General features: G+C 42.7%; 2 protein-coding genes across 2 annotated transcripts; both read right to left on the bottom strand.

Annotated features, from left to right (window-relative positions):
- Positions 1-173: 173 nt before the first annotated feature.
- Positions 174-1,414, bottom strand: etfbkmt (electron transfer flavoprotein subunit beta lysine methyltransferase; the record flags this gene model as incomplete). The annotated part of the gene is made up of 3 exons (XM_084476820.1): positions 1,026-1,414; positions 764-894; positions 174-532 (listed from the first exon to the last, which is right to left on the bottom strand). The coding sequence occupies exons 1-3, from the start codon at positions 1,316-1,318 to the stop codon at positions 174-176; spliced, it is 783 nt and encodes a 260-aa protein (XP_084332946.1). The 5' UTR covers positions 1,319-1,414.
- A 14,960-nt stretch (positions 1,415-16,374) lies between these two features.
- Positions 16,375-23,653, bottom strand: LOC311357178 (carbohydrate sulfotransferase 1). Its single transcript, XM_084477074.1, has 3 exons — positions 23,552-23,653; positions 20,611-20,781; positions 16,375-18,038 (listed from the first exon to the last, which is right to left on the bottom strand). Exons 2-3 carry the CDS (start codon positions 20,747-20,749, stop codon positions 16,912-16,914), a joined length of 1,266 nt encoding a protein of 421 aa, XP_084333200.1. The 5' UTR covers positions 20,750-20,781; positions 23,552-23,653; the 3' UTR covers positions 16,375-16,911.
- Between the last annotated feature and the right edge of the window lie 3,028 nt (positions 23,654-26,681).

Here is a 26,681-nt window from a genome sequence, read left to right on the forward strand (position 1 = left end):
AAAACTGCAGTGGGATTGGTTTAGTTTAATAATTTAATAAAAATATATATTTATATTAAAGAAACATTGTATTATGTTATAAATCCTTTTATGGGAGTTATGAGAATGAAAACACATTTCACAAATTAAAAACACTCACATTCGGATGTTTGCATGTATTAGGTATGCAAATCCTAAATTGTTGACAATTTAGGATGATAGCGCCAAACAGTACTACATGTCAGTCCATAGTTCTCCATTTGCACCGATTTAGGGAGCTCAAACTCAGCTATTTGCTGTAGGAGTCTTTTAATGCCGTGCTCCTCAAAAGAGGCTCTCCCAGGGTCTCCTATAAGGACTGTGGTTCCGTGGGTGTTTATGCAGCTGTCCAACCACTGGTGAAGTCTATCAGCGAGGGCCTCATCGTAGAACATGTCTCCCAACAAAATGAGGTCATAGTGCTTGGGTTGTGAGCCAATCATGTTGTCAGTCAAACATTCAACTGGCCCAATACCATTCAGTTCACAGTTTATGATGGTGGCAATGGCAGAAACTTGGAAAAAAGAAAAAGAAAAGCATGCAAGTCAGCATTGGCTATTATTGATTGAATTTTATTTCAAATATGTAAAATAAAAACAAATTGTCATACTGAAAATCATGTTACAAAAAATAGAAAGCATAATTAGATACATAAATGACAAACACTTGCAGATTAGAATAACCTGTTCGAAATGGAGTGGGAAGAAGTTGACACTTTTTTAGGCTCAGTGTTTGAATGCCTTACCATTGTCAATGTCGTTAGCTACTACGTGAGAAGCTCCACAAAGGCTTGCAGCAATGGCTGAAGCTCCACAACCACTTCCCAGATCCAGTACCCTCTTGTCTTCAACAACTCCTGGGTTGTTCAGCAAATATCTGTAAGTCAACAATCCAACATATTTTGAGAGACAGAGATCAACCATAGACCATATATACACGTGTGTTACTGGTCATATGTTTTATCCTAATGCAAATGAAACAATACTACGTTGTAGTCAAATTCATACCTAGCAAGAGCTTGTCCCCCGGGCCAATATATCGCCCAGTAGGGTTCAGGGAGAGGCCACAGTTCTGGGTTTGCATGCCAGAATCTGCAGTTCGGCGTTAACAATCTCAACCTGATCTCTGGTGTCAAGGTGTCCTCTCCAACAATCTCTGTATTCTCCACGATAAACCTCCTGATGTCACCCGGGACCAAGCTACTTGACAATCGTTGTTTATTACGGCAGCAGGACACTTTTTCTGCTAGTTTTGTGGTTTGCAACATTCCACAAAGGTTTCTGATATGATATAGCTTCATTTTATATAAATGTACTAAACAACGAAGGCCAAATATTTACACATTAGAAAATATAGAGCAGCAAACACTGTTGAACGAAGCCCACAGATCACACATGAAACAAGCCTGCTGAGATACACGGATGGTAATACAATCGGACATGGACTCCGACAGCCATACGCCTCCCCGTTCTGGAGGCACGCTGATGGTTCCGAGATGAAAGGTTCCTAGATGAAAAGTGTCGTCCACTTTTTCCTGGACGACGTTTCGACCTTATAGCTTTCATGACATTTTGATACACTGTGAATCCTTTTTTCAGAAAATATGTTATATATTCTAAGAAATCGAAATCTTCTAAAATGTTGCAACACGTCGGCATTATTTCGTATAGGCCTTTGATTTAATTTAAAAAAAACAGCATGCAAGTGGACAGTTAATTTAACAGTCCATAGCCATATGTTCCATATATTAGCTCATAATGTAACGGTTCATAGTAACGGTAACATACAGTTCATGCGTGTCATAATTTTCTACATGTCACTCTTTCATGTTTGCTCTGAGAAATGCAATATATTATTATATTATAATATTTGAACAAATAATACTTTCCCAATAATGCCCTTTTCTGGAACCTGGCCTAAAATCTATGGCCCAATATACAAAGAGCTTTGTCAAGATTCTGACAAAGCCCAAATATTTATTCAAAGCCTCTAAGATGAACACAATGAAATATAAACTAGGTCTCCTTCCATGACTCCATGACTTCCATGTTTTGATTCAGCCAACATGTTGGGAGAAATAATATAATTTAATTTTCTTGCCAGTGGCCAAATGCTTTGCACTTCAAAGACCAATTCTGTACTGGTACTAAAAGTGTGATGCATCTGTTCTCAGAGATTACAGTGTGAATAAAAGGCATGTCCTTGATCCTTTATTGCATTGCTAAATTCCTGGGAGTCCACATCACAGAGGATCTGATATGGTCAACACACATTGACACACTGGGGAGAGGCAAGGCAGCGCCTATACTACCTCAGGCAGCTGACGAAATTCAGAGTCTCCCTGGGGATCCCCAGAACCTTCTACTCTGGAGCTGTGGAGATCATTCTGACAGGCAACATCGCTGCCTGGTTTGGCAATAGCACTGCCCAGGACAGGAGGGCTCTGCAGAGAGTATGGGAGAAATGTACTCAAACAACATTTAATGATAATATGTAATTGTTATTATGCCCATACGCTATATGAATATAATAAGTGTGGAGAAAAGATTGAGTAGACATGTCACCGCTCTCCTCTAAGTACGACCTGAAATAACGCAAGTATGACTGCTGACCTAATTATGCCACCAGTATGTCGGTCAAGATCGAGGTGAACTAAGGAATGAACGAAGTTCAACCCCAAGATTGACACGCTTTATGTGTGTCCTTAGGCATATTGCTTGTTCCATATGTGGTGAGACGCAAGATTGAGAGGTGGACTAGGAGTAACTGGATTAGAACTAGTTTGTAAAGACAGAGTTACTGTGTGTGCAGAAGATCTCCATATATAGGCCTACGTGTAAGGGAACAGATGTATGGGTAATGAATGAATGGCATATGGATGATCTATGGACAGAATGGATAAGGAGGAGCCCGGGTGTGGCTCTCCAGTTCTTTGTCAAACCAACTCTGCTTTGTTCTTACTTGCTTGCGAGTAATAATAAAGTCTTTCAGTCTTTCATGCTCCGGACTTCTCAAACTCTCTTGCGGTTTATCTACCGCAAGAGTTGTACGGCTGGCTGAACACACTACGGGAACTACTCCCCCCCCCCCCCCCCCCCCCAGCAGAACTTATATACACCAGGAGGTGCAGAACCATGAAGGATTCCCATCCCCCCAATAACAGACTGTTTGATGTGCTGCTATCAGGCACTCCTGATTTCCCAAGGCCATCAGGACTGTAAACACTGATCTTAACAGGGCTCCCAACCAAGTCACACATGCTGTCCAACTCATGCACACACGCAGACATATAGATATAAATAGACTATCTCAAATGTAATTATTTTTATTCTATTTACTGTACAGAATACCTCTGTTAATTGTTTTTTGCACATTTTTTAATTTGAAACTTTTACAGATTTGTTATTCTATAGGGCTAATTGTTATTTTATTTCTTATTTTTATTCTATTTGTCACCTTTTAATATTTAATATTTTGAATGTTGCTCGTTAAGTTTTGCATTGCTCTGGTGATGAAATTGTCAGCAACATGAAACCCTGGCCAAGTAACTGAAGGATAACATACACCATTTAGTTTGTCAATCAGAAACCAAAAGCGCATTGTGTTGGGAAAATCAGTCTGTCTAGTTACTTGACCAGAGAAAATGAGACGGAGAGGTAATAAAGTCTGTCAGCACGAGGGCCTCGGATTTATTAAGTCAAGTGGTAAAAGTGATACAGGTTCATAAAGCGTGAGAGATCGAATATTTCTAAGTCCCTATCAGTGCTGAGGTCGTCTGGAGCTTCGCCTCCGTGGAAGTTCTGCTTCAGAAGAGTGTGAGATGATCTGTGTGGTATGGTCTTATGCTATGTTTTTCCTCCTAACGAGGTGTGTGTGCTTAGGGTAGGTGTTTGTGTGTGTCTCTGAGTGCTCATCTTGACCGTGAGCCTCTGGGCACTGATATAATTCATGAGTGTCTTCTGTGCCTCTAACCAGGTGCGAGGGGTTCCCGAGGGGTATCTTGACCCAGAGTTGTGGGCACTATATTATCAGCAGACTGGCTCTTGGCTTTGCGAATGTGTGGTGCATTGTCTGAGTTTCTAACATCTCTTCATGTTGTGGCATCCGGCCTCTGGTTCGGGCCTTGACCTGGAGGATGGCTAGTTATTCATGTGTTGGTTCAAACAAGGGTTAACTGTGTAATGTATATGTCTTGTGGTGTGTTTCTTGATATACGGGTTAACCGTGTAATGTATATGTCTTGTGGTGTGTTTCTTGATATACGGGTTAACCGTGTAATGTATATGTCTTGTGGTGTGTTTCTTGATATACACATCATGTGCTGTGCTCATCGTGGTGTCATCCGGCCTCCGGTTTGGGCCTTGACCTGGAGGATGGCCGGTTACTCATGTGTTGGTTCAAACAGGGGTTAACTTATGTGATGTATATGTCTTGTGGCGTGTTCATATCATGTGCTGTGCTCATTAGGTTGTTTTGCCCATCAATTGCACATACATTTTCTTCTAAATGTTGGACAACCTCTTTGACAATTTCCACACACCAATTTATGTGTGTGAGCTATAACATAACTCCATTGTTTAATTTCCCTTCCGCCCTGGCACAAATTGTTTTCCTAGCAAGCCCTCTGAGCAGAGATTTGGGCGTTTTCTTATTTTTCCTTATCATCTGATAGATGCCTTTGGGAATGGTGACATATACAACTCAACTTGGGCCTGTGAGGCCCATTTGAAAAGGTTATTCTAGTGAAAAGCTATACAATTAAATATAAAGCCTTATTGTTTGCAATAATTATTCAGTCTAGCAGTTTTAGCAGTTATACCTTTCAATACCATGTCCGCAAAACTAAATTGGGCGCTGCTAGTGGCTTTGCAGTTATGTGCTTAAGTCTGGTGCTTCTCAGTTGCACATAATTTTCCACTGTCTGTGTTATATCAACCATTATCTTCTCCCTCTGCTTCCCCATTGACAAAGATAACCATCTTCCAAATTAGGCTTATCATCGCCGATTTCTAGCACTGTAATAGAATGAGCTCATTGTGTCCTTCTCAGTTCGGAAATTATTCAGTTTTCCCAGAATAAGCCCTTTTGGAAATATGGAATGTACCACAGCAGCAGTTTTTATCCCAAGGGTGAGAAAAGTGGTAAAATGTTCTACACTCTATATTGAGTCCAACATTATGTTAAAATTGAGCGCATAAAGTCAAGACAAATGTTTGAAGGTGGATTCGACATCGGTTTTGTTAAGAAAGGGTTCAACCCACCCCGTGCCGTATTTGTTTTATGTCCGTGGATGACAAGGTCCTGACCTGGGATCGCCTCCAGTCTGATTCTGCCGTTTCCCCAGCTGTGGAGGGAAGGTGCGACGAGATGGGCCATTAGCGAGCTTTGACATGAGAATAATGGTCGCTGCTCCTGCAGACACGCAAATATAATGCAAACCACTCCGCTCCGGTACTTATCTGAGACAGACACAGCTTTGCATATGTAAATTCGATCTTTGCACATCAGCCCGAATAGAAATCTGATAAATCCAGAAGCAAAATGTGTATAGAAACATTATTTGATTAAATATCATTATGATTAAATATTATAATGCAAATAAGATTTTATATATATATGAGCTGTTGATACAAATGTATACAAAAAAAACACACTTTACTTTATTAAAAACATTTTCAGGATAAGAAAGAAAAGCTTGAGGTCTGTTAATAAAGAGTGTGTTCCCAGACCCCCCCCCCCCCCTCTTTTTAATTTTTTTTATTTTGGGCCTTCTGTCAGAGAGTAGTCATAGGATTTTGTTGTTTATGGGGAGCCTCGAGCTAAAACAGGCGTAGAAATGTCTTTCTGGTTGTAACTCATTAAGTGTGGGATGGGGTTAGTCCTTTTCCTGGGCTGGGGGGGTTCCAGAGACCCACACTCTAATAAATGCTTACCAGGCAGCCTAGCCAGCCTCTATGCTTCTGACTGATGTTGCTACACATTTTGAAAATGATGTTCAGAAGGTGCCAGTTCTTACCTCAGTGCTGACTCACTGAGTGCGTGTCCATCCATTTTATCCGACCAGCATTCAGTGGTGACGGGGACAACTTCAGTGTCTCTGATGGGTTGAATTCTGCCATGAAACCACCCTTGGGTGTCAGTCAGACCCATGAAAAAAAAAGTATTTACAGCTAGAGAGGAGCACAACATTGCATAATGTCAAACACAAGGGCATGCTGAGGGCTTGTGTTCCACATATTCCTGCTCTAAATCACAGCTGCATTGCCTCCAGTTGACTGGGCTAATGTGAGGCTACAGAAAACCTGCTATACGGTTCTTGACCAGCGGGTGGTGATGCCAACTCGGGGACTTATTCAAAGACCAGGCTAGACCCTGAATATTTTTTTTCTGTGTTTAAAAGTGTCTGCCTACATCAATGTCAAAATTATAAAAACACAGAAGCTGAAAATTAGGCTTGTGTATTCAATTCTGGAGAAAAAAATTAACATTAAAGCCATAAGATAATGGATTATTCAATATTGTTTTGTGTGTGTGTGTGTGTGTGTGTGTGTGTGTGTGTGTGAGAGTGTCATAGAAAATAAAGTCTTATTCATCTTCATTACCTTGTCACTAGTTAATCTAAACAACCTTCTAAACTACTTTTTACCATGCAATTTGCTCAACATGGTACCACAGGGGAATGTCCATTCTCTGCAAGACACCTACCATAAAGATGTCGGCTCCTAAATCTCTGTTTAGAGTAGTCATAGGCATGGGGAGTCTCAAGCTAAAACAGGCGTAGAAATGTCTTTCTGGTTGTAACTCATTAAGTGTGGGATAGGGTTAGTCCTTTTCCTGGGCTGGGGGGGTTCCAGAGACCCACACTCTAATAAATGCTTACCAGGCAGCCTAGCCAGCCTCTATGCTTCTGACTGATGTTGCTATACATTTTGAAATCCCATGATGTTGGAAGGCGCCAGTGCTTACGTCAGTGCTGACTCACTGAGTGAGCGTGAGTGAGCGTGAGCGTGAGTTTTATCCGTCCAACATTCAGTGGTGACGGGGACAACTTCAGTGTCTCTGATGGGTTGAATCCTGCCATGAAACCACCCTTGGGTGTCATTCAGACCCATAAAAGCAGTGTGAGGAAAAAAAAAAGTATTTAGTATCTGCTTTAAATCACAGCTGCATTGTCTCCAGTTGACTGGGCTGATGGGAGGAAACAGCAAACCTGCCCTACACCACAAAAAACATACTTAGGCTTGTGTATTCAACTGCTGAGAAAACATTGATATCAAATCCATCAGCTTGTGGCCTATTCTATATTGGTTTGTGTCTGCACGCATGCGTGTGCATGATGCAAATAAAATCTGTCTATCATGCAATTTGCTCTAGGTTGAACTCCTTTCTGTCCTCAACGGACCACATTGAGCATTTTCTTTGAGATTGCAAACAAGGCCCTTGACTCATCCAGTTTATTGTTTAAAATGCTTTATTTTCTTAATATCATGACCACTACCTTTTGATTCCTTAAATACCTGGCGTGAGTAACAGTAAATAGTTAATAGTCTAGTGTATGCTCAGGACAGCTGTGATTAGGTCCTATGAACATATCCTGCATCGACGAGGAGTGAGAATGTCAGAAACACTTTTAACTTCAACAATGTTCCCGGGAGTCTCTGGGGAACGCTGAGATCGCTCCCACACAAGAAACGGAGCATTCCCGGCCCGAGCGCCGTCGCCAACTAGGTGTTTCCAAGGCTTTTATTGGTGCTAATTAATCTGCAATCTGGAAGAAACCCTGAAGCCATTGCCACTATAATCTCGACGGTGAACATCTAACTCACTGAAGGAAGAAAAGGTAATTACAAAGAGCCTTTGAAGTATAACTTTGGAGTCTGACTGAACGGAAACTCTGCCTACATTGGGTCGATAGGATTCTCATGGAACAGAGGTGGATGGGACTTCCGATCAATGAGTTCTCACACTCCATCAGCAGAGATTAGCTGCTCCTTTTAGGGAGATGCTCGGGTCAAGACTTGAATTATTGAACGGCTAATTAGAGCCTTTTTTGTTGTCCTGGACACCATCTGTCCTGCAAAGAAACATCATTTGGAGAACGTTCGATTTTTTAAGTAAAAAGATAACTTGGCCCTAAACAAGCATGTTTTGCATACAACTTCCCCTGGCTCAGTTCATTGTATTTATTTGTCACACAAATTATTCTAGAGCACCTAGGTAACACAAAGGTGCACTGATAACATATTAAATGTATTTACCATATACTTAAAGCTGTACATATACATATACTCAAAGCAGTTATTTATTAGTAGTCCATAGGAAGATCCTCGACTGCTTTGTAATCACCCAATCGTCTGTTTGTGCATCAGTGGAAACACCCTCCTCTCTCTTGAACTGAACCAATACTCAAGCTCAACCTTCCGGCCATAATGTTATCCCCCCCAAAGCCACGGGAGTCCATGTGTGATGCATGACCGTCTGTCTCACATGTCACCATACGCATGCATGCATGCACTCCAAACACACACACACACACACACACACACACACACACACACACACACACACACACCTGGAGCTAGCAGACATGTACGTTGCGCGTGGAATCACACCAGTAGGGGACACAGGTGACCCCTTTCATCACAAACCCATCTGATTACATTTATGAAATTCAATGGCGCTACGCTCACACTCTGACACAGACAGATGGACCTGTTGTCAGGGCGGGAGGACTGTCATTTGTTAGCATCAGCAGACGTGTCAGCCCGGGGGCTACTGATGTGGCCAGAGTGCTGTGACTAGAAACCAACAATAAAAGAGAACAACAGGATGGATAGAGGGAGAAAGACCGAGAGAGAGGGAGAGCGGGGGGGATGGGGAGAGGGAGAGGGGGGGAGAGAGAAAGGGGGTGCGCAGGGGTGGAGGGGGAGACGGGGGGGGGGGGGGGGAGAGGGGGAGAGAGAGAGGGCAAGTGGGGGGAGGGGGAGAGGGGGGGAGAGAGAGAGCGCATTTTGGAAAAAAACATGTTGGTTCAGTGGTATCTTGTCTTATCTAACAAAAACATTAAGAAAGCTCATCTGCGAAGACAAAAAAATTAACATTAGCTAATGCAGTTATAAGCATATTATATATATAATATATATATATATATATATAATATAGTTTATTTCAAGGGTAAGGGTAAGGGTTAACATTTACCCTAACCTTAAGGAATAATACTGAATAGGCCTACCTAAACATGAACACCATTTCCTTAGTAAACATGAACACCATTAGTAAATAATTACAAGAACATTAGTTAACTGAAAATTAACAAGTTAAGTTAATTGTTAGTTAATGCTTACTGCATTAACCAATTTTAATTAATGGTTAAATAATATGCCATTGTTGTAAAGCAAAGCATTTTAAGCAAGTCAATTGATGAACCTATGTTTGTGACATCAGCAAATAAGACATAATAAAACCAAACTGGAGAATAGAGACAAAAATACAAATTTCATTCAGGATCTCAAGGTCTTCGGAAAACTTCTGGTTACAGTTGATTCATTTTTAGTCATCGAGGCTGTGAAGATATCCCACACACATTTTTAGTTGCACTTACACGGTCGGCGTGACCTTAGACAATGGCGGGGGGGCTGGGGTGCCCAACATTTGGTTGTTATCAGCCTGTGGCCATGACATGGCGATGGTACTGTTAAGGCTTAGTTATGGTCCCACGCATAATTTGCTGAACACAAGGTTGCCTACGTCAAAACATGGCACCTTATGTTCATGGCCGGATTCCACGATACCATAGGCACGTCTAGCTAAATACGCAGAACAACACCAAGATATCATCATCATCATCACATCACCAGATATGGCAGACAACTCTCAGTCCAAACTGTGAAAAAACACAGCTGAGCTCCTTCTAGCGGAGGAGCCACCTGTATAAATACGCACACACACCCTAGATTGGTGGACAATTGGAGTGGCTCATTGTGTGAGTGGTTTGAATCTCCCTGTGCACATACTTAGACCTAGTGTAGCCGCTTGTCAGACTGTGCTTTCTATGAATAAACGGTAACCTCAACTGAATCCTCATCCTTGAAAAGATCATGGCAAGGGTTACGCTTTTGTGTTTGTAATAATTCTCTTGCAATTTGTTTTACAGATAGAAAGTAACCTAAAGTAACCTTTAAGCACAGTTTCAGTCACTGTGCTTTAAGTCACATTTGAGGAATTGTGTGTGGGATATTCAGCTGTAGGGCGTTTTGATGCTTAAATCTGGGTATGAGACGAACAAGACTGAGATCATCTTGGCCGAGGTGCATTTCTGTTTGGTTCAGGGTATAACAATAAATTGTAAAAGTTGGGTGTACTGTGAAATACAAAGAAAGAAAAAAGAAGAAGAGTGTCGAATGTGGTCCATGTATTCAGGAATCATATTCTGTGAAATAAAATGAAATAAGTACTTAAGGTGGAATGACCTTGTTGGAGCCAAAGAATGAAAGTGTGTTAATTTAGTCGAAGATTCTTCAGCTGGTGCTCTCCCCATAGGGATCAGCAATGACACATTTTGGCTACTTAAGCAAGGGAACCCCTTGATGATGTCCTCAGCATTCACCAGGTTAACACAGTGCATGCTTTCCTGTAGGACACGAGCTGAACATTTTACACCTGCTATCTATCATAGTGTCAGCCTAGCATTTACCACTAAAAACATACATGATCACTCATTCATCCTCAAGTACCACTAGATAATGAAGAAGCAGTCAACTACCGTTGGTAACCCAATGCCATCTTAAAAAAAGTGATTGTTCAAGTCAAGTAGTAAGTAAGCTTAGTTACGACTCCTCCACTTGGTGATCGAAAGCAAACTGAATGGATAGACAGAAAAGGCTGTGTTGAATAAAACCCAACACTTTAACAAACTAAGAGAGGTCGAGTAACCCAAAGTTTATTATTTATTTAACTTTAGTTCTTAGAAGTATTACTTCTGTTTACTTGCACATAAGTAATAACCAAACCTTAGTGTTATCTATCTTGCCAGTACCATGGCTACCTGCATAGCAATGCTGGCTTCTCTGGAAGCTAAGCAGGGCTGGTCCTGGTGCATCCTGGAGAGCCAGTAGGGGGAGCTCATCCCTCTGGCCTATGTTATATCCCCAGCGCCCTAGGCCAGAGTCTTTCGGATGAGACGTTAAGCTGAGGTCCTGTCACTAAAGATCCCATGGCACTCATTGCAATAGTAGGGGAGCTAATGCTGACGTGTTGGCCTCATTCCCAACCCGGCTCTTGTAGTAACACGGACCCCCTAATCATCACCCGCTCTCTAATTGGAGAGTTGCATCATTCTGCGACTCTCCACTGTGACAGTCCCCCACCCCCCCCCCCCCCCCCCCCCCCACACACACACACACACACACACACACACACACATACTCACTATGTAAAGCGCTTTGGGTCCCTAGAAAAAGCACTATATTAATGCAATTAATTATAAATTTTCTAGCCACCCCATCTGTTAAATAATTTGATTTAGTTCCCCTTTGCTGTTAACCATTTGCCTGGGGTGAACCGGTCACAAGATAGCAGTGACCCCCTTATCTTCAGAGAACACATGCAACTCTGTCCTTTATGTCAACATTTCCCTCACATGATGTAAGGAAAATTCCATCGCTTTGTGGGGGTGCAACTGTTTAAAGGTTGTGTGAAACTGTATTCTGGGCTCACTCTGCTAGAGAGGAGACTGGTGTATACATACATTAAATAGGTATAAACTATTGTGTGCTTTTTTGCTTTTAGAAGTCTCACTTGTCCTAGACTTAATATCTCATAAAGAAATTGCCAAGACAGATGCTACTTGTTTGACCAGGCTCAAACCTGGCGTCCAGGACCTTGTTATAGTGGTAGAAAGTGTGTGTTCTTAAAAAAATCTACATAGAAAGTAAATTGAAAATATGTTTGTGATAACCTGCAGATGAGGACACACAGTGGCAGAGAAGGCATTGCCGATTTCTAAGTATATACAACCCTGTCCTTGCCACAGACAGACAGACAGACAGACAGACAGACTGACAGTGGCTGGTACTCTTCCTTCCATGGCCTGGTTGTGTTTGGCTGAGTTTGCCCTTGTGACAAGCCGATTAGGCATGTCACAAGATGCAACGTGACCAAGAGACCCAGCTGGGTGCTCTCCAGCTCACAGCCTACCCCCGGGAGAGGACAGATCTTGAGTAGGGCAGACCACTGACTGGCCCCTGACGACCACCTCACAGGGCAGCTGGGAGGGGCGTACTCGTGTGAACTCTAGATCCCATCATGCACTGGGGAACGCTGCGTAATACAGACAGAGTTTAGGCCATCTGAATTCTGAAATAAAGCTTTCCGGATACTCAGAGCCTACCTGTGTTGTCTGTCATTCATACGTGATAACAATTAGACTATTTTGGTTATATTCATCAGTATTCACACAGTCTTGTTGCTTTTGTCTTGAAGAATGAAGGAATAATTAGTGTGTGTGCTTTAGACCAATCTTTACCCTTCATGGCGTGATGACATCATGACCAGAACTTTCACTTTCAGTCAAAGATATTCTTGATTTCTAATTCAAATCAACTTTTATCCAATAAGATATTTGTTTTATTTTAAATGAATATCTATATGGTTAGTAGTTAATACTTATCACCAAATAAATATAATTGACGTAAGGAACTTTAAACAGCAATACATACATAAAAACATGGACACTTTTCACTTGTGGTGAAAGACCAGATAAGAGAACACTAGATAAAACAAATGCAGGTGTTACAGCAGCAACCAGTTCATAGAAAAGTAACAGAAGAGACAAAGACGAATAAGAATAAGAGTGGAATCTTAGAAATATAAACATAAACTGTATGCTCTAAATAATTCTGATAGAATAAACAAAACAATACAATATATATATTTTGATTAACTAAACAATATTATGTAAATGTTCAAATGGATATAGGTCAATGTGCAATAGATGCAAACACGACCCCTGCAATATAAGCCGGTTCAAGGGGATGTGACACCATACAAGTTGTGTACTCCACACTGTTCTGACCTGGCTATTCTCCCCGGCCCACACTAAATGGCCATGTAGGTTCAACTTTGGACAAAAAGAGGAATGTCTCAAGTGCCAGTGTGGCACTTGAGACATTAAAAGCCAAGAAGAGATCAATTTGATTCTCAGTGGTGTTGCCAGGACCAGAGTCTGCCTACTAGTCCTATAGACTATTTGCTTCCTGCTGGATTCAGGGCAGTAGCATCCAATAGAGCATTTAAACCAACTGTTCAAAAGATTATAATCTTTATGTTTTTATAGATTTATTTCTCAATATTTTTCAGCAATAATTATGCATTAAAACAAAAAGTAATCTAAAAGCTTGATAGACAAATCGTGCCCTGTGGGTAAAGATCAGACATTACTCATTATTAAAGCTTCTTATACATTGGTAGAGAAATATATTTAAAATAATAACTAACTATTAAAATAAAACATCTACCATATAAAGGTTAAAAATAGCCTCTCATTAAACATAATCACTATTCAAGATTAAACTCCCTAATGCAGACTACCTAGGACTGTAATATTCTGAATTACCTAGAGCAATATCACAGCAATTCATAAAATACTATTAACTTTACTGACTGAGTTTTCCACCCAAAAGGCCCATCACGGATTAGGCCAATTATGCATTTAATTATTGCTATAATATATACTCATGATTTAGACAGGGCTGACGGTTAATACAAAACTCTTAATCCAATAACAGGGGCGTATGCAATTTTTATATGGGTGGCTGTTGTTGACCTGCACAAGAGGAAAGCTTTTAGCATATTCACTCTGACATAAAACACTTGACTGCGTGGTTAAAATCCACTGCTGTCTGTGTAAACAAAATTATGTGATCGTGCTGACGGGGCCAAGTCTAGCATAGCGGACTTCCTTCTCCTTTGAGGAGCTCTATTCAACTCTGAGTACCACATGCTGATGTGTGCTGCTCTCCGTGACAAGCCTTCTCTGAGAAGCTATAGGTTTTAGTTGATTTTAATGGCAGAACATTTGTCTACTAGTGCAGTCTTTAAACTCTCCCACTCCAGAATGCTATGCACATCATTTATCCCATTGTAAATGGCACGCAGGCATCTTATTGTTTCATATTTATATGTCTCAGGTGTAAATGTCAATATGTGGCCTACAGGGACGTAGAGGAAGGAGAAAGAGATTTGGGAAAGGGTAGAGATGACTGATGAACTATGCTAGTCTATTAGTTAGATGTAGAGCGCAGGACTGCTAGTGCCATGGAGGCTTTTGTGTGGGTATTTGTTTGTGTGGGTATATTTATGTGTGTGTGTATCACTTAATGATTAGTTTGTGTGCGTTTGTGCGTTTGTGTGTGTGTGTGTGTGTGTGTGTGTGCGCGTGTGTGCTTGTGCACGTGCGTGTGTGTGTGTGTGTGTGTGTGTGTGTGTGTGAGTGCATGTACAGGGTACTGAGTGCATTTAGGAAAATAACAGTGTTTGAGTGATGAGTGTGACAGAGGCTGATGCCTGCCCAGGGCCCATATGGCTCCAGTAATAAAGACGCTGAGGCTCAGAGGGCTTTCATTCTGCCCTAAACGTTGCCTAATCGCTCCCTCAATGGCATACTCTGCTCCTGTTGTGGCAATTGAAAAATGGTAAGTGTTAGCTGTATGGAGACAAGGGGATATCAAGCTCCCAAGGTTAGTTTTTTTTTGTTATTTTTTGATCATGTATCTGAAGTACACATAGCGTTTTTCTCTGGACTACATTGAGTACCGGTTGATTAATAGGAAATGCACCAACAAAGAAAAAAATATAGTCATATAATAAAGTATAAAAAAAAATGAATGTGTTGCAAGCACTGATGTGTATGTGGATGTGCTCACTCCTTGATCATAATATAAGATAAGATAAGATAGTCCTTTATTAATCCCCCTTAGGAGAAATTCACAAGTGACCAGCAGTACAGTGGGAAAAGAGAGTGCAAAACAAGAGTATATATACAAATAAATTTACCAATTGAAATAAAATATAATAAAAAACTATTTGACTAAGATAAGATAAACATCTCTCTTGGGTGTTTTTCAAAAGGTGTATGTTGTTATTTTCTGTACATTTTATTTGTCATCTTTATGAACCACCATAACATACTTTTGTATATTATCCATACTACTTTGCAGACTGTTTTACAATTGGTTGAATGAAAGCTTTATTAATGTAACTTGAATATTTGTAACTCTTTTTGTGCTCTGTATGAACTGAAATGGTTGAGTAAGCTTTTGATTTACACAATATTACAGGATGTCAGAGATGGCTCTAATGATATTAGACAGGGTCAAAGTAGATGCCTGGGGGTCAATAAGGAACATTGTGCATTCATTGCCACTGTTCTGTGCTTGACTTGTTATTGTTATGATTTCTCTGAATGAGAGAGAAGATTATCATCTCATCATCATTCTGGACATGTATCATCTGACACACACACACACACACACACACACACGCACGCTCATATCCATTATCCATTCATCATCATCTACCCACCCATCCCCACCCTTCACCCGATGCACACTATGTTGCCTTTCACATTCCCCTCATACCACTGCCGTTGTGTCTGGCTCTCGTCGGCAGGGTGGAGGGAGACGGAACGCCGCAGCCGGGATGGGACGTAGAGAGCTTGGTAATCAGCTGACGGCTGACTCAGGCCCTTCGCAGCTTTCCGTGTCAGGGCAGGGATGGAGCAGCGCAGGAAGAACATCTCCCTGGGTGTCATAAAGCCTCGCCTGATGTGCGGCCGGTATAGCCGTGCAGATTAAGTTCAAAGAAAGACAGCCCCTCTCTTCTCCTCGCATCTTAAATCCTCCTCCTATTCAGCAGGATCTGTAGATCCATTGTTGATATAATCCCCATGCGGCATAGCCATGTCCCCAGTGTCAGCAGATACAGCTGTGGGAAGTCTGGGGGGTGGAAAAATCATTATCAGAGGGGAAATTCTATTTTTTTTTAGGTTAGCAGGCAGGGCCAGACGAAGAACATATTTATTTCCTCATTTTGGTGCACAATGCTTCAGCCCAAGCATTGATGTTCCCGGTTCCCAGGGGACTCCATGCTTTGGAGAGTTGCAGCACTGGCCGCTGTATGGGCTGAAAATCACCCTTAATCAATAGCAATACAATGGTGCTAAAATTATTTTTCTGCAGACGCTACTTCCAGTGTTCTTATGAGAGAGACTAAACTCCAAAATGCGCTGGCATCTTGAGATGGAACGTAAACAAACAAAGATAACTAATGGAAAAAAAATGGCTGAAGGAATTTTTGGCCTCCAATGTTCACTTCTCTATAGAGATGAACGTATAAATAATTTATTTAGAAAATCTTGAAAATACAAAATCTGAATTGTGACATGGGCAAGACCTGTAAACTACAATACATAATGTGACAGCACAGTCCAAAAAAAAGTAAATGTGGATTTTCCAAGCACTACATTTTGCAAAGCACTACAATAAATCAGTGCCTTCATCTCCCATTGGAGTTGGACATAAGTGTCAAGAAAGGGTCAGAAAAATAACAACAAGAGAGGAGGCGGATTGGAGCAGTGTTTCTGTAAGTTTCGTTATTGTAGGTTCTCTAGGTTGGCATGTTAACAAACAAATATATAAGTATGAAACAAATACAGTGTCCTCGTTTAACCTGATTTCCAGATGTTCAGAAGAAGGGCAGTGGGATCTAGCTGGCCCGACCAGTTTCTTTCTACTGATCGCTACCACCATGACCTAAAATACCCAACCATGTGCATGTATCATGAGCAACTAAACAGCAAGAATCCACAAATAAATACAGTTTTTGATAATGTCAATCTCATAGGGGAGGTTGGGAAGTTCTGGCTTCCACTAAGCTATAGGACATGTTTCTGAGCTGCACCAACGAGTGGGCCTGTTTATAACCCAGCAGAGCCAGGGTGTCGTTACACAGGCTCTGCAAGGTCTTCACAATGTCATAGTCCAGACGAAGCCTCCAGCTCTCGGCCGTGGCTCTGGAGTCCCGGGTGGTGGAGTATCTGAAGTTCCACTCGGACGGAGCACACGCGTCCCTGTTGGTGTTCTGTGAGATCCACGACCACACCCTGCTGTCCTTCTGCAGCCCCACGAACCTGTAGATCTCCGAGGCCTTGTCCTCGGGGTTGAAAGCCAGGTCCTCGTAGCGAACCAGCAGGTAGCGCCCCCGCAGCCAGGCGGGCCTCCGCAGCCCCGTCTCCACGGAGGCCGCCATGTCCTTGCAGGTGCTCGTGATCTGGGTCAGGTCCACGTAGCGCGGCTGTCGCCGGGTGGCGTTCCAGATCTTCCAGGCGCGGAACTGATCCGAGAAGGCCATCATGCGCGAGGCCAGGATGGCCCTGGGGTCTCGCACCAGGTGGATGACCTTCAGGTCCAGACGGGGGTCCTCGATCAAGGTGCGCAGGTCTCCGATCTCGGGGACCCGCACCGTCTTGATGGCCACGTGTCCCTTGGACAGGCACGACGCGGAGGCCAGGGTGAGGTTCAGCGCCCCGCAGTCCTTGGGGCACCAGGTTTCGTCCGGCAGCCCGTCGGCCACCGCCTCGCTCTTGGCCGGGCACACGGGGGGCGTGCAGAGGGCGTGGCTGGAGCTGCGTCGGAAGAAGGCGCCGGTGACGTGCTCCTGGGGCTCGGGGCGGATGTAGTTCTCCATGAAGCGGAGGTCGCAGGTGTAGAGGTTCAGGAGCAGGTCCCTGTAGGCGCCCAGGAGAGCTCGGCGATCCAACGTCCGGCGCTGCCTGCTGCTGGTGTTGGAGAAGGCCTGCTGGACATGGTAGAGAGGCTCAAACACGTAGAAGACCCCGGGGTGCTGGTTGAGGAGCTGGCCGGTGAAGGACGAACCGCTGCGCGTGGTCGCGAACAGGAGGATGTGTTTCTGGGGCGAGTCGACGGGCAGCCAGGTGTCTTCACACAAGGCTTTCCACCTTGAGTCTAAAGAAGAGGCAGAAACAAATACAAAGGGTGGAAAGAAACAGACTTTGGCATGGCATTGATCTGCTTTTGATATTTCTCAATGAAACATGAGACATCGGGGGGGGGAACCTTCACAGATGTTTCCAGGGGCAGACAAGGTTCTGTTGCTGATCATTTTTCAAACTAAGGTCAGGTTTCTTACAATAAGGAGTTTGTTCTAACCACAGGGGTTGTTGCGGAATGTTTTAATCTCTATATACGGCATTTCAGAATGTTAGTAAACAATAGCCGTAACGACACTTCCGGGTGGCAGAACGAGCGGCTACCACTGACCTGAAGCCATCCAGCTGGCTGTAAACACAAATAATAATAATAAATAATAATAAATAAATAACAATAAAGACTATGTCACACAGTCAACAAAACATTGTTGTTGATCTGAAGTTGAAACGATGACGAAAACTATATAAATATAATATAATATATTATATATATATATATATATATATATATATATATATATTAATGAGACGTCCTGTAGCACCCCGCAAGAAGAAAATCATTAATTCAAGCCATTTACTCTGTTTTCTCGATCGTGGAAGGGTTTGTTTACTAGTGGTGCCAACGGAGAACGCATCGTCTTTTGCCACCCGGAAGAACATAGTGTGACGTCATGGTGAATTGCCGTATAGTTAGATATGGTTCTGCCGCATTCTGTTTTCATCCCCCTCCCTGCCAGAGCTCTGACCCCCACTGTTAGTTGATGACACCTTCACCCTGCCCTCACGCCCCTCCCTACCAGATCCTTTTCTCAGACCCCCACTTTTAGTTGATCAGACAGTAATTATGTTTCATCCTGAGGTTCCCCTCCCTGCCTCACAATCTGTCTCTATCCCTCCAATACTCTTAAGGAGTTGATCCAACAATTGATGTGTATTCACCCTCATCCTGTTCTCATCCTCCTCCCTGCCAGACTTCTGTCTCTAACCCCCTATGGTTCTTAAAGCAATTGATCAACGAAGGGGTTGGTATTAGCATCAAACTGCCCTTCTTGTCTAACAGTCCAAACAAAGATCCCCCTCAGACAGACCGATGGCGGGCCCATCTTGCCCAGCTATCACACCCCGTCGATTGTTCAACCTAGAGAGGGTGTAGGCGGTTTGTGATTGGCTCAATTCGAATAACGTTAACCCAATAGAAAAAAAAAAAAAAGTATGTTAACAGGTAGTGGTGGGAGGTAGCCTTCCTTGTCATGTGTTTATATATACTGAGTTTTGTGATGAATTAAAGAGAACAACAATGGGAGAGCACGCAGGATGAATAATAGAATAAAATAAAAGTGGAAATTGGACTGTGGTGGTTGTTTTGGGTATCCTGCGTGCCCACCAATAAAAGCTTTGAAAGAGAAGTATTGACTCTGCTGTCTGTTTGGAAGAAACAGACTTGGATACTGCACCTTGATTTGATCTATAGTATATCTCACCCTTTCCAGCACGGTGATTGTGTATACACAGGGTATTTCTCAATGGTGCAATAGAACTCTAACTTTGATATTTCCTTTTCAGCACCAATCATAAAATCCCTTTGCGTCTAGAAATGTTTTTTTCTAGGGAGTAGTAGTATGATATTCTCCTAGTCGTCAACAGAGTATATTTTCCACATCGTTCCAGTCGAGAGAGCTAGCTTCTGTCCATCATGATTTGGCCATCTTTGATGATTTTCACATTCCCATAATTGAATAAATATTTAACAAAGAATACACATTATATTCTTTCAATTATTTAAATTGGTGTCCCAAAATAAAATAAACAAAGCAAAGCAGAGTTTCAACGATTGTATGAATAAAATATTGCCTAACTGACCCATAACTTAAGGATGAAAAGACATAAACAACCCGACAGAGTCAATACTGCTTAAATATTTCAGATTGTAAGCCTGCATGTGGAAGTGGCTTGTCTGACGGCGGTAACCTAGGGGATTAGGAAATGGTGAATCTCTAAATGTAACACTGATTGCCAATGTGTAATTACTACTGATGAAGAGATGATTGCAAACAGGGTGTTATTTTTGTCCACAGACGCTCAGTGCTTGCGATCCAGGGTAGCCCTGTAGAAGCGGCTTAATGGAGATAAATTGGAAGATAATAGGGAAATAAATCAAAGATATTGCAAATCTAGATCCTTCCCACTTCACATTGTAATGGGAGTCCCCCAGCTTCCCCCAGAGTCCCCCCCTTGCTGTGTGATTTGAACTTCTCGGGGGGGTCAGTCTATATGCAGTGCCTCAACGTTTGAATCACTTCAATAACACCATATGGTTTAGTGAAAGCTTTTTCATTTGTTTTCTCTGACTGCTATAACATGTTTCCTAATTCTAAGTGGTGAACCGCATCCCTTAAATTCTACCAAAACACATTGCCATTTTTTAAAGCACACAAACATCAAATTGGATACATAGATGGTGCCACACGGCTTCATTCAACCCCTTCATATAACACACAGAGTGCATACATTCCCCAGCCATGGGTCGCCCCATTGGGGGAACTGAACCCCTCACGCTGGCAGCGTTTAAGGCCACGATCGCTCATTACCTCTGGGCTGTCTGGCGTGGCAGTTGAATGATCCCTGGCAGGGTCCGGGGAGAGTGTCGCTCAGGGTTCGGATGGCCGTGTACTGGACCCCCAGGGATGCGCACACCAGCAGCAGCACAGTCTTCCAGGAGCACTCCATCCTCCCATCTCCTCTGGCGCCGCACCGTCACACTAACCGCAGCGGGCAGGCGAGAAGAAAGGGACAGATGTTGGGAAGGGGAACTGCAATGTTCTGCCTCGCCCTATCACCAGCCACCCAGGCTCGTGCCGTCGGGCCACTGGCCATTACAAGACGAGTGCCCTGACGTCTCGGGAGCGCTAGCTGCTCCCACGAGGCAGGTGTTTTTTTGCCTAAGTGCATCTTTTTCTGAGTGATACTAGAATAGTGTCTCACCCCGACCTGTGTTTTTCCAGGCAGCCTAAGAGTCGAACAACTTGCTCTCGCATCTGTCAATTCAAACACTTTGCGACTGTCGTTTATTTTATTTAGGGGACTGGGACTGCGTAAATATTTCAGCACTTGATACACAGAGGCCTGCCATGGTCCTGAGTCTGGAAACAGATACAGAGCAAAGAGCTCTCTTCTCCTTATGTGGCTACGACGTTAATAGCCAGGAACTAGGTAATTACCTATATGCCTTTTAGCCTAGTAGCAGTTTGATTGAAATAACTACAGCTGACTCCAGCTTCATAGGAATAGAAGTTTCCTTAATGGATTCACCAAAGCCTCTTTGCCCATTGGGCTTAAAAGAGGAACAAGAGATGGGATTTTCCAAATGGGTTGTGGAGAAATGCCCTTGTCCATTTATCCCTACAGAGTGAAATGATGGTGGGTAATCACATGACTTCCCTGGGCATCTCAGCATCCCTCAAAATGGCACCATAGCCTATCATCATCAAAGCCAAAGGTAAGTATCCATTCATTTTCTGTCACTGCCTCACTCAATCCATCTCTCTCTCTCTCTCTCTCTCTCTCTGTCTCTCTCTGATGTTTATGCGTTATTGGCTGATTCATATTACCTGTTTTGATGTTCCATTGATCATAAACAGGGCAAAACAAATCAAAGTCACTTTTGCTTTGAGTGTTAGGGTAAAACAATGCAATGATGAACAAAAGTTGGGACAAATCTGTTGTGAAAACGACCAGATACAGAGAGGAGAGAGAGAGAGAGAGAGAGAGAGAGAGAGAGAGAGAGAGAGAGAGAGAGAGAGAGAGAGACAGAGAGAGAGAGAGAGAGAGAGAGAGAGAGAGAGAGAGAGAGAGAGAGAGAGAGAGAGAGAGAGAGAGAGAGAGAGAGAGACAAAGACCCAAGGCAGAAAACACAAGCATGGATGATTGCCAATAATAAGAAACTTTTGCTAAGCAGCTTATATATTCGACACTCAGACAAATCAAATCAAAACCTATTAAATTGTCAAATTTACTTTCCTCCTCTCCCCTCCACATGACTGAAGAGCTGAATCCTCGCCCCTCACCACAACAGGTTGTGGGCGAGCCTCCTTAGCCACATAGCCTAAGCTCCCCTGTGCTTTCTTCCCCTGTCCTCATGAGACAAAAGACAGAGGACAACTGTACGGATTAAAGGAACATGATTCACCAGTCTCCCTTTCCCCCTCACTCATATAGTTTACCCCCCACCCCCCAGCCCCCGCTCTCTCCCTCTCTCTTCCACTCCTAGCCCATTTTCAGAGTACGAGTGTTAAAGTGAAACATGTTTTGGTTTTTTACACAGCGTCTCATAACCCTAGCTGTGAAAGCCGCAGAGACGACGTCAACAGATATTATACCAGAGGCGCTCTGGTTGGCACCTCCTGAATGCAGTCAGTGCATAGGGTGCTTGCCACCGCCGGGGTGAAATACCTAGACGCTAAAGTGATAGAGATAATGGTATTTGTGAATGGTGCCGGGAGGGAAATTGCCTCTGTGGGAAATACAGCCAACAAACAGAGTTAGTGCGGGAAGTAAGTGATGAGGCTAGAGCTGCTGGGATGCAGGTGATACAGGTGATGGAGGAACGTGACAGCGCAAGATATGATTCTATTACATCGCCTCTCTGTGATTGAACTTGGCTAAGTAGGATGAATACTGTCAATCTATGTGTCTGTGTCTGCCTATATCTATCTATCTATCTATCTATCTATCTATCTATCTATCTATCTATCTATCTATCTATCTATCTATCTATCTATCTATCTCTCTTTCTACCTCTCTCTCTCTCCTCTCTCTCTCTCTCTCTCTCTCTCACACACACACACACACACACATACACACACGTACATATGTACCACATACACGCACGCACGCACACGCACGCACGCACGCACGCACGCACACACACACACACACACACACACACACACACACACACACACACACACACACACACACACACACACACACACACACACACTTGCAGAACAGCTGATCGAGCACAGCATTGCAGAGAGCAGGAGATTCATCTGAGCCAGGATACACACGCTCATCCGTGACACCCGTGACCGAGAGGAATACATGCTAGATGATTTCCCAGGAACAAAAGGTTTTGATGAAGTGGTTGAAATAATTACAATCTTAGTGTCAAAGATCATATCTATTTTTTTGGAAAATAGTATCCAAAGCAAACATTTCAATATAACTACACATATGGCTACTAGACACCCTATGTGACCTATAGTAAAATCAACAAAATAGAAACGTAACAATGGCTACTTAACAAATAATAAGGTAGGATGCTATTTTGGATCTGAGCGCATTGTAAGCATCACCCAACTCCAGCAAAGTGCTCTTTTTCTACTTTATTTTAAGTTTCACGACCCCTATAGCATTGAATATCCCACCTACTTCACCTGAATAACAGAATCGACCGCGAATTTGGTGGGATTGCCAAAAGGATATAGGCGCGCAGAAACGCACAACGCAGACACGGCGTCCAGACCTTACCATTAACACGCGAGAGTTGAAGTTCCTCGGAGATTCAGGTCAAATGTGTCGTACAGCTTTCAGAGAATCGTTCCGAGGCAGTAGGGGTCCTCCCGTCTGTCGCCAGTTGGTTGTGTCCAACGCGGGAGTGAAATGAACAGCACACAGCACACGCAGCGCGGGAAGTGCGAGGCTGGAGATGTGTGAGCGCGTGACCACAACGCCCCCCTCCCATGCATTCCTCAAAGCTTCAGACGAGCCTCCTTCAGTTGCAAAAACCGTTACCTCAAAATGTCTCTATATTGTGCTCCTCTTCAGTAACACAAAGTAAGTTCAATAAAATAATGATTCATGCTACTGAATACAGTTGCCTGTATTTTTGGTTGTAAAATGATTTTTTCTGCAAAGCACACTCACACACTAGCCTACTAGTTAGGAGCAGGGTTCTCCTTTCAATGACTCGACGGGGATGACGGAATACCATCACGATTATCAGTAATGCTCTTTCTCTACCATTGTTATCCCCTCCACAGTGTGATGGTTGGGGAAGTATCTTATAAACGTCTCAAATTGGGCAACTGCAATGAACTACATGTCAGAAGATCAGAAGACCTACACACAAGCATGCACACTGACTCAAACACACACACACACACACACACACACACACACACACACACACACACACACACACACACACACACACACACACACACACACACACACACACACACACACACACACACACACACACACACACACACACAGCCTTTCCTGTATTAACAGTATAGACCCCTATTCTTTCTTTCATCCCAGTGAGGATGACAGATATCATCTACCACAAACAGGGTTCCCCCTGCAGAGCTGGTCGTGTAAGGGGGTTATTCTAGGGTCAGACTTTACCAGTGACAGCTCCATTACTCCTGGGATAGGGTCAATTCTGTTAACAGTGCTTCAGATTTATACCCCAGTGTGACAAAGTCACATTGGCTGCAGTGTGGCTCCCTGGGGACACAGCTGGGAGATAGGCGATACAAGACCAGCACCTTTATTTTATTTTTTAGATTCCTGCTGCATCTCAACATGGAGTATGTGGGCTGCCCTCTTGCATTTGAAACAGTGTCTTATACTGATGGAGGATTGGATGAAATGATAGCTCAACTTTGGTCGGTTATACACATCGATTTTGGAGGTCAATGTTTTTTTATCTACTTGCATAATACATACATGCACATAATCTTTGCATGTTGCTGTCCCTCATTGTTGTTATCCATTACACTGTTGTATGGTAAGGTTCCAATTACAGTATCCAAGCAACAATGAAGCCTGTTATGTTCACCTTACCATTTTTTCTCAATTAATGTTCATCTTACAAGCAAACATTACTTTAGTAAGAATCCAGAAGACAAAACTCCTCTGCAATAGGCACCATTAATCCAGCCAGTGTGTCTGAGGAATCAAAAGATGAGGAGGAACAGAGGGCAAATTATCTTCTGGCCATATTGTCCTCACACTGGTCCACTTTGTCAACACAATATATAAGAATATATATATAAGAATATCATAACAATAATATTACTAATAAAATTTATAATGATACTACTCACAGAACTTTATAATTAATAGTACTTGAATATGAAAGCACTTCCAAATCCTAACTATAGTGTCTTCCAGATACAACATATCTGTAAGGCATCAGGCCACCTGTGTGGTAATGGCCATTGACCTTACATTAGTCTGTGGCTGATGATAGGGTGAGGACCGAAATCTGTCCTTTTCTTCTCGGTGCGGTTAATGTGACGGTGTGCTATTGGCCTTTTCTCCTATAGTGGCCACATAGCTTCCATATTGTTTCTGAACACTAGCTTGGTGAGCGAACTGAATGCAGGATTTCACTTTCAGCCCCCCCAGCCAGTTAGTACTGAGAATCAAAATGGCCACTAGGTGAATAAGAACAATGGAAACACATCAGAGGAGACTAGACAGGGGCTAGACATTGTGTTCAAATCGAATGACAAGTGCATGGAAAAATAAATACAGAAAGGTATTGAAGGAATACATTAGACTTTAATTTTATAAAAAAAAGGCCCTTTCGATCCCAAGCTTCAAGGCTGGTAACACAAGACTAGTTATTCAACAACAGAACTAAGACATCCACCATCTCTGGTTCTGTTTCGAAAGTATGGCCCACAAGGCTTATTCAACCCACCTGAACAACCTGGGGCTGTACGTTGTACAAAGCTTGATATACAGACCTCCAAATAATTGACAGTTACTGTAGCATGAATACAAAGATGACAGAACAGAGCAGAACATTAATACTGAAGAATCAGCAAAACATAAAAATGTGTCTGTACCATTGGCTTTTCCACAGGTCGGTAATTGACACCACTGCTGCATCGGCACGTGGGAAATTCCAGTGGTATCATTTATTTGAATAATCTGCAGTTTTAATGTAATTCTCTGGGTCTATCACAGCAACACCGAGGTATACAAGATCAGCATCATGGCATCCCGCAGATCAGGGACATTAAGGGTATTTTATGTTGCATAGCTACAGAGACAAGACGGCGTCCAGAGAACTGTGTGTGTACCATAAATAGCAGGCTTCCAGCTCCCCCTGAACAGCATTGATCCTGCACTCCGAGCTGTAGCCTCACTCCCACACACTATGAGGCTTGGTTTCATCAGTGACGTTTTTTTTCTTTTTTAGAGATGAACTGAATGTTCACTAAATATTCCTTTTAAGTTTCGCACTGCCCACTCTTAAAATATGGCCCGGCATTATATACACAGGATGGACACTCACACAAAGAAATCATTGATTCTACAGCTCCTTGAGGCCATTTCTAACTATAACTATCTCCCAGCACGATTCACACAAACATGGAGCCACCGTCTGTGTCTCTTTGTCATTTCATTTTGATCGACATGATTATCTTGTGGAGCAACGAAGCTATTTCCAAAATCCATCTGTTATTTGTGAATATTGTTACCCTCATAAAAAATAGCTGTTACACTTTAGAATAAGGGTACATTAATTAACCATCCATTAATTACAATTGTTAATGCAGTAATAAGCATTAACTAACAGTTAATAAACAGTAAACTCACGGTATAGTATCGTTTACAAAAGGCATCATTTACAAAA

The sequence above is a fragment of the Micromesistius poutassou genome, assembly GCF_964030765.1.
Source record: "Micromesistius poutassou genome assembly, chromosome: 13".
Taxonomy (NCBI): domain Eukaryota; kingdom Metazoa; phylum Chordata; class Actinopteri; order Gadiformes; family Gadidae; genus Micromesistius; species Micromesistius poutassou.